Consider the following 12,696-nt stretch of genomic DNA (forward strand, 5'->3'; position numbering starts at 1 on the left):
TGAGGTAGTATACATTTACTATAATTGTATTTTCATAAAAATGTAAAGACTTTGAGCTATAAATTTAGCTCATTTAATTTGTGGGAAATATGTGCCATAACATCTAATTGACACAGTCATTTCTCAACTGTCAAACAATCGATCAAATAAAACTTTTTGTAAGAGAAAGTAAGACTTCATTTTTGGCTTGATTCTCCCGGGGTATGTACCATAAGAAGATCTGAAATAAATTGGAGAAATATCTTTCTCTCATAAGGTAGGAGAAGGAAAAATCATTTTTAGAAAAGTGCTCATATGGAAGCTGGGATGTAGAAACCAGTTTTCTTAAAAGATGTAAATGCTTATCTGCCCCATGGAATCTTAAATTACCCCAAAGGATAAGTGTATGCCAGCTCGAAGACCTCTGCTTAGTTCACACAGATGATTCCCAGAGTCGCACCAGTGAAGACATTGGTCTCAAGTGCTGTCAGAGGGAAATGAATTTGTCTCATGAAATGTGAGAATGAAGGGGAAAAAATTTTCTTAATCTTTCTAAAATATAATTTTTAAAATGTTTATGCAACTGAGTTCATTAGTATTATAGCCATTCTGTTATTTCACTTCTATTCCTATAATTTTATATATTCAAGTGGCCACAAAGTAGTATCTTCTCATTGACAAAAGAAAGGATGACCTTATATTTGGCATAGAAGGTATATACCATTTCACCTGGCTGTTTGTCAGTCTAAACCCTTCTTGTCATTAGGGTTCTTAAGTTCCAGGGAAGACAGGGAGCTTCGATGAAGGCTTTTTATATTCTGGATCCACAGTAGTCCCCACAATTGACTGTCCCTAAGAATCTGAGTTTTAGGGCATAAAAAATATCAACATTTTATTCTGGAACATTCCAGAACAAAATTTTATGTACTAGATAACCAATTCTAATGTGTTATCAATGTCTATATGTACTTTATTTAATTAATCATATAAAATTTGATTTTGTATTTACTGGTCTGAGCCAAAGAGTAAAATGAGAAGATCACTAGTACTAAAATGGTCAGGAATGTAGTTTCAGTATTTAAATGAGTTATTTAGCAAAGTATCCCAAGGACACAAGCCCTAAATTCACCTAGTTTACTGAAAAATTAAAAAATTTAAATAGACCTAACAAAAAGTTTGTTGAATGGATCATAAAACTTTTTATTAAAACTTCAAGGTATTTATCATTTTGCCATCATGCTTAAATAAGGAGAAAATATAAGTAATATTAGACAAGGGTTAAATGCAAACTTAAAAAGTCAGCTTTAAATGATTTTATACAGAGTGGTTTTTTTTTATGGAAGAGTGTATTTTTGTTACCTTGGGAAATAATTCTGAATATTGATGAATATCCTTTGGAAATAAGAACATTATGACATAACATTATGGTAAAATTTCAGTCCACCTATCCAGTTTCTCCCTCACCCCCATACTACAACCCTTGCCCTCTCTCAGTGCAGACACGCAGTTCTCATATCAGCACGTAAACTACATACAATGAAACTGGCAGTTTTGGTAGAAAATACCTAGAAATTTGGAGAAGGAATTCATCAGGTACTTAAAAAGGCATAAACTTAATACTATTGAGGAAGTACATTTATGGTCGCTTAATATGATACTAGTAAGTTATTTAAAATCTGGTTAATTGTTGCACTATAACTCAGTATTTTTTTCTTCACAGGGCTTCACTATTTCAGAAATGTTGTCCTAGTGGGATCTCTGCAAGATCGCTATGTTCCTTATCATTCTGCCCGCATTGAAATGTGCAAGACAGCTTTGAAGGACAAACAGTCAGGTAACAAAGTAAATTAGAAATATTTTAGAGAGTTCTGTCTATATATGAGTCTCTCCCAAATTTTTCTTGCTTTCATGTTCTCTCTTCTTTCTCTTGTCCTTGCTTTCCTCTGACTTCCTTTTCCACCTGCTGATTGTAACAGCTATCCTTTCTCCATTTTTCTTCATTTGTTTTCTTCTGCCATGTAAGATGTTTTGGCCAGTGAAACACTAGTTGTTCTTTTGAAATCTCTTTTTCATATAATTACAAATGCTTCTCCATTTTACTGCTTCAGAAGTAATTTGTGCTTCAGTTTCCTCTGGTTTCTTGGGATTGGTGGTTGTGGTAAAGGTCATGCTGCATGTTTGGCAATACTTTACTTTTAGACAAAGAGTAGAGTAACTATACTTGTTGGCAGCAGTAGAGTAGTCAAGAAAAAAGGAGTTATCTTCGACAAAGGAGGCAAGAATATACAATGGAAAAAAGACAACCTCTTTAACAAGTGGTGCTGGGAACACTGGTCAACCACTTGTATAAGAATGAAACTAGAACACTTTCTAACACTATACACAAAAATAAACTCAAAATGGATCAAAGATCTAAATGTAAGACCAGAAACTATAAAGCTCCTAGAGGAGAATGTAGGCAAAACACTCTCCGACATAAATCACAGCAGGATCCTCTATGACCCACCTCCCAGAATATTGGAAATAAAAGCAAAAATAAACAGATGGGACCTAATGAAACTTAAAAGCTTTTGCACAACAAAGGAAACTATAAGCAAGGTGAAAGGACATCCCTCAGATTGGGAGAAAATAATAGCAAATGAAGCAACAGACAAAGGATTAATCTCAAAAATATACAAGCAACTCCTGAAGCTCAATTCCAGAAAAATAAATGACCCAATCAAAAAATGGGCCAAAGAACTAAACAAACATTTCTCCAAAGAAGACATACGGATGGCTAACAAACACATGAAAAGATGCTCAACATCACTCATTATCAGAGAAATGCAAATCAAAACCACAATGAGGTACCATTACACGCCAGTCAGGATGGCTGCTATCCAAAAGTCTACAAGCAATAAATGCTGGAGAGGGTGTGGAGAAAAGGGAACCCTCTTACACTGTTGGTGGGGATGCAAACTAGTACAGCCGCTATGAAGAACAGTGTGGAGATTTCTTAAAAAACTGGAAATAGAACTTCCATATGACCCAGCAATTCCACTTCTGGGCATACACACCGAGGAAACCAGATCTGAAAGAGACACGTGCACCCCAATGTTCATCGTATCACTGTTTATAAAAGCCAGGACATGGAAGCAACCTAGATGCCCATCAGCAGACGAGTGGATAAGGAAGCTATGGTACATATACACCATGGAATATTACTCAACCATTAAAAAGAATTCATTTGAATCAGTTCTGATGAGATGATGAAACTGGAGCCCATTATACAGAGTGAAGTAAGCCAGAAAGATAAAGACCAATACAGTATACTAACGCATATATATGGAATTTAGAAAGATGGTAACGATAACCCTATATGCAAAACAGAAAAAGAGACACAGATGTACAGAACATACTTTTGGACTCTGTGGGAGAAGGTGAGGGTGGGATGTTTCAAGGGAACAGCATCAAAACATGTATATTATCTAGGGTGAAACAGATCACCAGCCCAGGTGGGATGCATGAGACGAGTGCTCGGGCCTGGTGCACTGGGAAGACCCAGAGGAATTGAGTGGAGAGGGAGGTGGGATGGGGGATCGGGATGGGGAATACATGTAAATCCATGGCTGATTCATGTCAATGTATGACAAAAACCACTACAATATGTTAAAGTAATTAGCCTCCAGCTAATAAAAATAAATGGAAGAAAGAAAAAAAGAGGAGACCAAAATAAAATTAGAAATGAAAGTGGAATAGTTGCATCTGACACCATAAAAATACAAAGATCCTAAGACACTGTGAACAATCATACACTGATAAAATGGACAACCTAGAAGAAATTAATACATTTCTAGAAATGTAAAATCTCCACAGACTGAAACAGGAAGAAATAGAAAATATGAACATAATTACCAACAGTGGAATTTACTCAGAGGAGGAAAAAACCCTTCCCAACAAATACAAGTACAGGACCACACAGATTCATTAGTGAATTCTACCAAAAGTTTCAATAGAGGTAGTAGCTATCCTCAAACTATTCTAAAAAATTGAATGAGAAGAAAGATTGACATTATTCTACAAAGCCAGCATCACCCTGATACCAAAACTGGACAAAGGCACCACAAAAAAAGGAAAATTACGAGCCAGTATCATTGATGAACATAGAAGCAAAAATCCTCAACAAAATATTAGCAAACCAAATTCAACAATGTATTAAAGGGATCACACATCAAAAGTGGGACTTATCCTAGGGATGCAAGGATAATTCATTATCTGCAATCAATTGATGTGATTCATCACATTAACAAATGATATAAAACACATCGTCATCTCAATTGATGCTGAAAAAGTATTTGACAAAATTGACCGTCCATTCATGATGAAAACTCATCACAGTGAGTATAAAGAGAATATATCTCAACATAATGAAGGCCATTTATGAGAAACAAAACCCATAGCTAACTTCATATTCAAAAAAAAATGAATAGTGAAAGCTAAAAGCATTTCCTCTAAGACCAGGAATAAATCCACTCTTGCCACTTTTATTGAAATAGTATTGAAAGTCCAGAAAACTAAGATCATAGCCGCTGGTCCCATCACTTCATGGCAGATAGGTGGGGAAACAGTGGAAACACTGACAGACTTTATTTTCTTGGGCTTCCAAATCACTGCAGCCATGAAATTAAAAGATGCTTGCTCCTTGGAAGAAAAGCTATGACACACCTAGACAGCATATTTTAAAAGTAGAGATAATACTTTACTGACAAAGGCCCCTATAGTCAAATCTATGGTTTTTCCAGTAGTCATGTATGGATGTGAGAGTTGGACCATAAAGAAGGCTGAGTGCTGAAGAATTGATGCTTTTGAACTGTGGTGTTGGAGAAGATTCTTGAGAGTCCCTTGGACTGCAAGGAGATCAAACCAGTCAATCCTAAAGGACATCAATCCTGAATATTCGTTGTAGGGACTGATGTTGAGGCTGAAGCTCCAAGACTTTGGCCACCTGATGCGAAGAGCCAACTCACTGGAAAAGACCCTGATGCTGGGAAAGATTGAAGGCAGAGAATTGGATGACAGAGAACGAGATGGTTGGATGGCATTACCAACTCAATGAACATGAGTTTGAGAAAGCTCCAGGAGATGGTGAAGGACTGGGAAGCCTGGCATGTTGCAGTGCACGGAGTCACAAAGAGTCAGACATGACTGAGCGACTGAAAAACAACAACTCATAGCAATCAGGCAGAAAAAGAAATAAAAGTCATCCAAACTAGAAGAGAAGAAGTAAAACTGTTACTGTTTGCAGATGTCATGATACTATTTGCTTTTCTATGCACTGATAATGAACTGTAAGAAAGAGAAAGCAAGAAAACAGTCCTGTTTGAAATTCCATCAAAAACAAAATCCCTAGGAATAAACAATGAGATGAAAGACCTACACTCTGAAAACTATGAAACACTGATGAAGGAAATTGAAGATGATAGAAAGAAATGGAAAGATACCCATGGATTGGAAGAATTAACACTATTAAAATGTCTGTACTCCCCCAAGCAATTTACAGGTTCAACATCAACATACCAGTGGCATTTTTCATAGAACTAGAACAAATAATCCTAAAATTTATATGGAACCAAAAAAGATCCCAGATAACCAAAGCAATCTTGAGGAAAAAAAGAACAAAGCTGGACAGTCACACTCCCTGACTTCAGACTATGCTATGAAACTACTGTAATCAAAACAACATGTTGCTCACAAAAAAACAGCCACAGAGATCAGCGGAACAGACTAGAGTCCCCAGACATAAATCCACACACCTATATGGTCAGTTAATCTGTGACAAAAGAGGCAAAAACATACAATGGGGAAAGATAGTCTCTTCCATAAGTGGTACTGGAAAAACTGGGCAGCTACATGTAAAAAGATGAAAATAGAACATTTTCTCACAACATATACAAAATTAAACTCAAAAGTCCTATAAGAAAACATAGGCCAAAAAAAAATAGAACACTCTTTGACACAAGTCATAGCAGTATTTGCATCTGTCTCCTCTCAGCGGGCTTCCCAAGTGGCGTTAGTGGTAAAGAACCCACAAAAGCAAAAATAAACAAATGAGACCTAAATAAAACTTTCAGTGTTAACGCTTTTGCACAGCAAAGGAAACCATCAAGAAAAAACAAAAAGACCATCTGCTGAATGGGAGAAAATACTTGCAAATGATATGACCAGTAAACCAAATTAAATACACAGCTCATACAACTCAACATCAAAAACAAAAACAAACAAACAAAAATAAACCAAATTATAAAATGGGCAGAACACCTGAACAGACATTTCTCCAAAAAAAACATACAGATGGCCAATAGGCACATGAAAAGCCGCTCAACATTGCTAATCATCAGGGAAATGCAAATCAGAATCACAATAACAAATGTTAGTGAGAATGTGGAGAAAAGGGAATCCTTGTATATTTGTAGTGGGAATGTAAACTGGTTCAGCCATTGTGTCAAACAATATGGAGTTTCTTCAAAAAATTAAAAATAGAACTACCATATGATCCAGTAATTCCACTTCTGGGTATATTGCCAAAGAGAAAGAAAACACTAATTCCAAAAGATACATGCACCCCAATAGTCATAGCAGCATTGTTTAGAGTAGTCAAGATATGGAGGCAACCTGTGTCCATCAACAGATGAATGGATAAAGAAGATGTGGTACATATAAACAGTGGAATATTACTCAGTCGTTTAAAAGAATGGAATATTGCCCTTTGTAACAACATGGATGGACCTAGAGGTATTACGCTTAGTGAAATAAGTCAGAGAAAGATAAATACACAATGTGTTATCACATATATGTGGAATCTAAAAAGTAAAGCAGATGATTAAATATAACAAAGAAGAAACAAATTCACAGCTACAAAGAACAAACTAGTGATTACCACTGGGGAAGGGGTGGGGGAGGGGCAAGATATGGGTAGATACAAACTACTATGTGTAAAACAAACTATAAGAATATACATGCATGCTAAGTCGCTTCAGTTGTGTCCAACTCTTTGCGACCCTATGGACTCTAGCCCACCAGGCTCCTCTGTCCATGGAATTCTCCAGGCAAGGATACTGGAGTGGGTTGCCATGCCCTCCTACAGGGGATCTTCCCTACCCAGGGATTGAACCCATGTATCTTATGTCTCCTGCATTGGCAGGGGACTTCTTGACCACTAACACTACCTGAGAAGACAGAAGAATATACAGTACAGGGAATGTAGCCAATATTTCATAGTAACTTTAAATGGAGTATAATCTATGAAAATATAGAATCAGTGTATACCTGAAACTAATATAATACTATAAATCAACTATACTTCAATTTTTAAAAAAATTATAAGCTTTTTTGTAAATCTGTATGATAGTAATCCCTCTTTTAGACACTTCTCACTCTTCTTTCTCTAATTATACTTCTGTATACTATTCCCTTCTCATCGTTCCTCCAGACTACATCCTTCCTCTTCTCTGAAATTTAGTACCTTCATCCCTAAAATTCATGTTTGATGGATATATGTTAGCACTCATCTGTTAATAATGAAGTAATGTATGAGCATTAAAAACTGTCTTGCCCCTTTTAAGGCAGTTTGTGCTGTTATGTGTATATATGTATGTAAAATTTATCATTTCTGCTTTGCATGCTCTCAATAAATCCATTATAAGAATTAACCAGAAAGAGAGAAAGGAGCACAATTTTGGAATTAAAAGTAAAACAAGCATTAAATAAACCTGCAGGCTAAAAAATAGAAAGAATTCTATTTGATCTTTGAGCCAACTCACATTGTTCTTCTGATTATGGAAAGTTACTATTCTTTCTCAAAATAATTTAGAAATATATGGAATAATGTTAACTGCTATGGAAACTTTTTTAAAGTGTTTGCTCTAGACTCAAGTTTTAAATTTAGCCTTGTCAGAATGTCTCATCATGGCTCCTCTACAGTCGTAAGAGACTTCCATGTTCAAGAAAACTATTTGCTCTATTATATTCATTATTTTTAATTAATACCAAGTTGAAAAAAACAATGTATAATAAATTTGTTGTTTTACTTGGCTAGATAATGTGATCATTTATATTTTCTCTACAATAGTCTCAAAAATTATATTCAAGCAAAAAATTCTTTTAAAAGACATTTTTCTGCTTTAAATGGAAATAATGTAACTAAATTTTTTTAATTATATAAAAGTTGGAGAAGAATTTTTTTCAGTTCTTTTTGTGAACTGACTTTCCTTTTTTATATTTGTCCCATAGGACAGATCTATTCAGAAATGATCCACAACTTACTTCGCCCGGTTCTGCAAAGCAAGGACTGTAACTTGGTTCGATATAATGTCATCAATGCATTGCCCAATACAGCTGATTCACTCATTGGCAGAGCTGCACATATAGCTGTTCTGGATTCAGAAATATTTTTAGAGAAATTCTTTCTGGTTGCTGCCCTCAAATATTTCCAATAGAATTAAAAACATTGGTAGAGACTTGACAATTACCTCATTCAGCAATGATTTAGATAATCTATTATAATAAACTATAGATGCTGATAAGTTCTAAGAAATATTTATACCTTTTTATATGGAAGATAATTTATATCATCCATGTTTAGAGCTTTTTAAACATCAACTTTACTTTCTAGGTAATGTGCCTGTGCAATATTTTTTAATTTCATCTTTTTACTTTTCTATTACTTTTTCATATATTTTGCTACATAAGTATTTCAGTGACACTTTAAGCCCATATGTATGTGTGATTGTTTTATTATTGGCTTTCCACAATCCGTACATCAGACAGGTCATATTAAAGGCCATTATTGCTAGAATCACTCCAAAATCACTGCAGATGGTGACTGCAGCCATGAAATTAAAAGACGCTTGCTCCTTGGAAGAAAAGCTATGACCAAGGTAGACAGAATATTAAAAAGCTGAGGCATTACTTTGCTGACAAAGGTCCATCTAGTCACAGCTATGGTTTTTCCAGTAGTCGTGTATGGATGTGAGTGTTGGACAATAAAGAAAGCTGAGCGCCAAAGAATTGACGCTTTTGAATTGTGTTGTTGGAGAAGACTCTTGAGAGTCCCTGGGACTGCAAGGAGATCCAACCAATCCATCCTAAAGAAGATCAGTCCTGGGTGTTCATTGGAAGGACTGATGTTGAAGCTGAAACTCCAATACTTTGGCCACCTGATGTGAAGAACTGACTCCTTGGAAAAGACCCTGATGCTATCAGAAATTGAAGGGAGGAGAAGAAGGAGACGACAGAGGATGAGATGGTCGGATGGCATCACTGACTCGATGTGCTAGACAGGGAAGCTCCAGGAGTTGGTGATAGACAGGGAAGACTGGTGTGCCATAGTGCATCGGGTCACAAAGAGTCACACAACTGAGTGACTGAACTGAATTGCTAGAATAGCATGAGATTTTAAATTTTCTAGTATGGGGGTATTATTTAGTTAGTCATAAATTTTACTTTTAACATTTTACTATGTTTAACTGGAAATAAGATTATGGCTGCTAAAATATATTTTTTGAAATCAACTATTTTGCCCTTTCAAACCAGGTAGTTCATATATGACAATGTTATAAAAGTTTTCTATAAAAAGTTATTATTACTGTTGCTAGTAAACATCTGCCATGCCTATTAAAATATATTTTCTACAGGTGATTTAAACATTATTTCTCATATTGACTTTTATTACTGGAACTTTTCATGTTCATGTTAGCAGCATCTAGAGATTTTTTGAATGTTTGAATGCCCTCTGCCTTGATTTGGTTGGAATTTTGCTAAATTTGGTAATGTTGCTTGAACTTTCTGACTACATTTCTTTAACTTTTTCATGGACTTCCTTGTATGTACATAATAATTAAATGTTGAAATTTATGAAATACTTTTATGAATTTAGATAATTTTTAAATATTGCTAAAATTTGTTGAACTAAAGAGTAATGTAAATAAAATAATTCATGGAACAGAATAATTAACTTTACATGTTTGGTGACACAGATGCAAATGTTTTGATATATGGAGATGTTAAGTCTCTTGACTTTACTCAAGGTGCTGAATAGCATTAAATTCACTATTTTCCTTTCCTGTTTTACTTGTGAAAATAATAATGCACTAAGGATAGATAGAAGGTCTATTTGCATTTACCAGTTGTGATAGAAGGCTTTTGTAAATATGTATTGTAAAATTGATGCATGTTTATTTTTAGCATTGTGTTATTGCCTCTGCTGCTAATAAATGAACAAATGACTATCTGGAGGAACAGCTAAAACACTCGCTTATTTTCAGAATACTAGAGGTATATTTTTATTTATAATTGGATAGACTATATTAACTAACTTTATAGGACAGTGTGATTGTGTAACTTATACCTTTGTGAACTATTTTTATAATTTATATCATTTGCATATGTTAAAACATATTATGCTCCATAATTATTTACTTTTTAAAAAGCATATGAAAATTTTTGAATTGAGTAAGCAATAATATTCCAAGTGCATTATAACTGGAAAATGTAAATGCATTATTCACCCTGTATTTTTTCTACACACATTTTTTCATCTTCACATTCCTTGGTCCTGAGTTTAAAATACCATACTTTTTTCTTGTATTTCTTTTCATTTCTTATTTTAACTAAAAGAAGTTTCACGTATGAGTTTGAATAATCTTCTGGGTTTATCAAAGTATTCATTCTTATTAATAATCATACTATTGTTTTTAAGGGAAAATTGCTCTTATGATCATGGTTGGTTGATTGGATGTTTGTTGTTTTAATACAGTTTTAAAAACATATCAGTGATCATGGTTTCCAGTCCAATAGATTTAACTTCTGATTTACCAGAGAAACTGTTATACACTATTCACCTTCAAATTCAGAGTGCAGGGGTGGGGCAATGATCATCTGATACAGTGTAGTTGACTCTTAGAGAATGAATGTCATTAAAGTTTACATCAGTTAGAATTTTGGGTTGTAAACAAAAAAAAACCATTGTGATTAACTTAAGCAGAAAAAGAATTTATTGAAAAATATATGTAGTTCACAAAATTGACGGAAAGACTAGAAAACTACTCTTAGAAAATAGGTAGAAACCAAGGAAGCTAGGTGACCAAAATTATAGCCAGGTCCCCACTCCAGAGGAGCTAGAGGTTTGTGTATGTTTCTGCTTGCAGGGATTTCTCTGAAAACTGGATTACATCTGCTGCTTTGCATCACTCATTCCAGATTCAAAGTTTCTTGAACATGTGCTTGGCAGGCTATCCTGTGCCAGCACTCAAGCTGCCAGGCACCCACCCAGGTAAGGATAGCAGGCTTTCTCAGCTTCCCCAGTAGAAGATGGGACCATTTCTTCTGCCAGAATTCAGGAAGGGCTGTGATGACTGAGCCCCAAAGAGAAGAACACACCAAGTCCACTACAGTCCACCTCTCTGCCTTCCCAGCATCACAAGTATCGTACTCACACGTTTATACAGATGCTTCCTCCTGACCCAACACTGCTAACACCCCCGTCCAGCTTCAGGTCCAGGATCTTGGTGTTCTGTCCATCTCTCCGCTGGTTCTGTAATGATCTTGCCTCAGTAATGTGCAGCCACAGAGAAAACTATGACTTCATCACCACCACCTCCAATGTACAATGAGAGAAAAGAAATTATTAACAGTGTAAGCACATGCATGAGCCAGTGAGGAAAAAAATACAACTAGAGCAGTGATTTGCAAGTTTCCTTGGTGAATTCCGTGGGGACTCCAAAACAGACCAGCTGAAGCATAATCTCCAGGGCAGGATTTGAGGAGCAGCATGTTTTAATGTTCCAAAGCTCTCCAATTTCAAAGCAAAGCCATGGTAAATACAGCCCTCAGTTCTGCCACTGGTCACGAGGCTAGATGGTTATGAGCTGTCACCACTGCCCTATTCCCTGTTGGCTTTCTGTTCAGCCAGCACCTCAGCTGATAAGGTTTCTTTACCCAAAGATCTGAGGCTTGGGTGATCCTGCCTCTACATGCTTGCAATAGTCTACTTAATGTTTACAGTTCAACATGATATTGTGAACAGGTACTCCAGGAGACGAGGTCCTCCAAGCTCTAGGCAGTCTCTGCTCCCTTTTCTCCTGTGGTCATAGGGCCCATCACTACAGCTAGCAACCTTAACTACTACTACTAACCCCTTACCCAGTTGTTCAGTCGCTATGTCAGACTTTGTGTCCCCATGGACTGCAGCATGCCAGGCTTCCCTGTCCACTATTTCCCAGGAGTTTGCTCAAACTCATTTCCATTGAGTCAGTGATGCCATCAAATCATCTCATCCTCTGTCATCCCCTTCTCTTCCTGCCCTCAATCTTCCCCCAACATCAGGGTCTTTTCCAGTGAGTCAGCTCTTTGCATCAGATGGCCAAAATACTGGAGCTTCAGCATCAGTCCTTCCAATGAATATTCAGGGTTGATTCCCTTTAGGAGTGACTGACTTGATATCTTTGCAGTCCAAGGAATTCTCAAGAGTCTTCTCCGGCATCATAGTTTGAAAGCATCAATTTTTCAGCACTCAGCCTTCTTTATGGTCCAGTTCTCACATCCATACATGACTACTGGAAAACCATAGCTTTGACTGTATGGACCTTCGTTGGCAAAGGGATGTTTCTGCTTTTTAATATGCCATCTAGGTTGGTCATAACTTTCCTTCCAAGGAACAAGCGTCTTTTAATTTCATGGCTG

At 36.1% G+C, this 12,696-nt stretch overlaps 1 protein-coding gene across 5 annotated transcripts in view; it reads left to right on the forward strand.

Annotated features, from left to right (window-relative positions):
- Positions 1-9,665, forward strand: part of FAM135A (family with sequence similarity 135 member A) — a 160,786-nt gene extending 151,121 nt beyond the window's left edge. For all 5 annotated transcript variants that reach the window (XM_065911358.1, XM_065911357.1, XM_065911361.1 and 2 more), the window contains 2 exons: positions 1,700-1,813; positions 8,248-9,665. In XM_065911358.1, the coding sequence (XP_065767430.1) occupies positions 1,700-1,813; positions 8,248-8,453 (320 nt within the window). In that variant the 3' untranslated portion in view covers positions 8,454-9,665. The remainder of the gene's footprint in view (positions 1-1,699; positions 1,814-8,247) is intronic.
- Positions 9,666-12,696: the final 3,031 nt, after the last annotated feature.

This window comes from Muntiacus reevesi, chromosome 19 (assembly GCF_963930625.1).
Source record: "Muntiacus reevesi chromosome 19, mMunRee1.1, whole genome shotgun sequence".
In the NCBI taxonomy this organism is placed as follows: domain Eukaryota; kingdom Metazoa; phylum Chordata; class Mammalia; order Artiodactyla; family Cervidae; genus Muntiacus; species Muntiacus reevesi.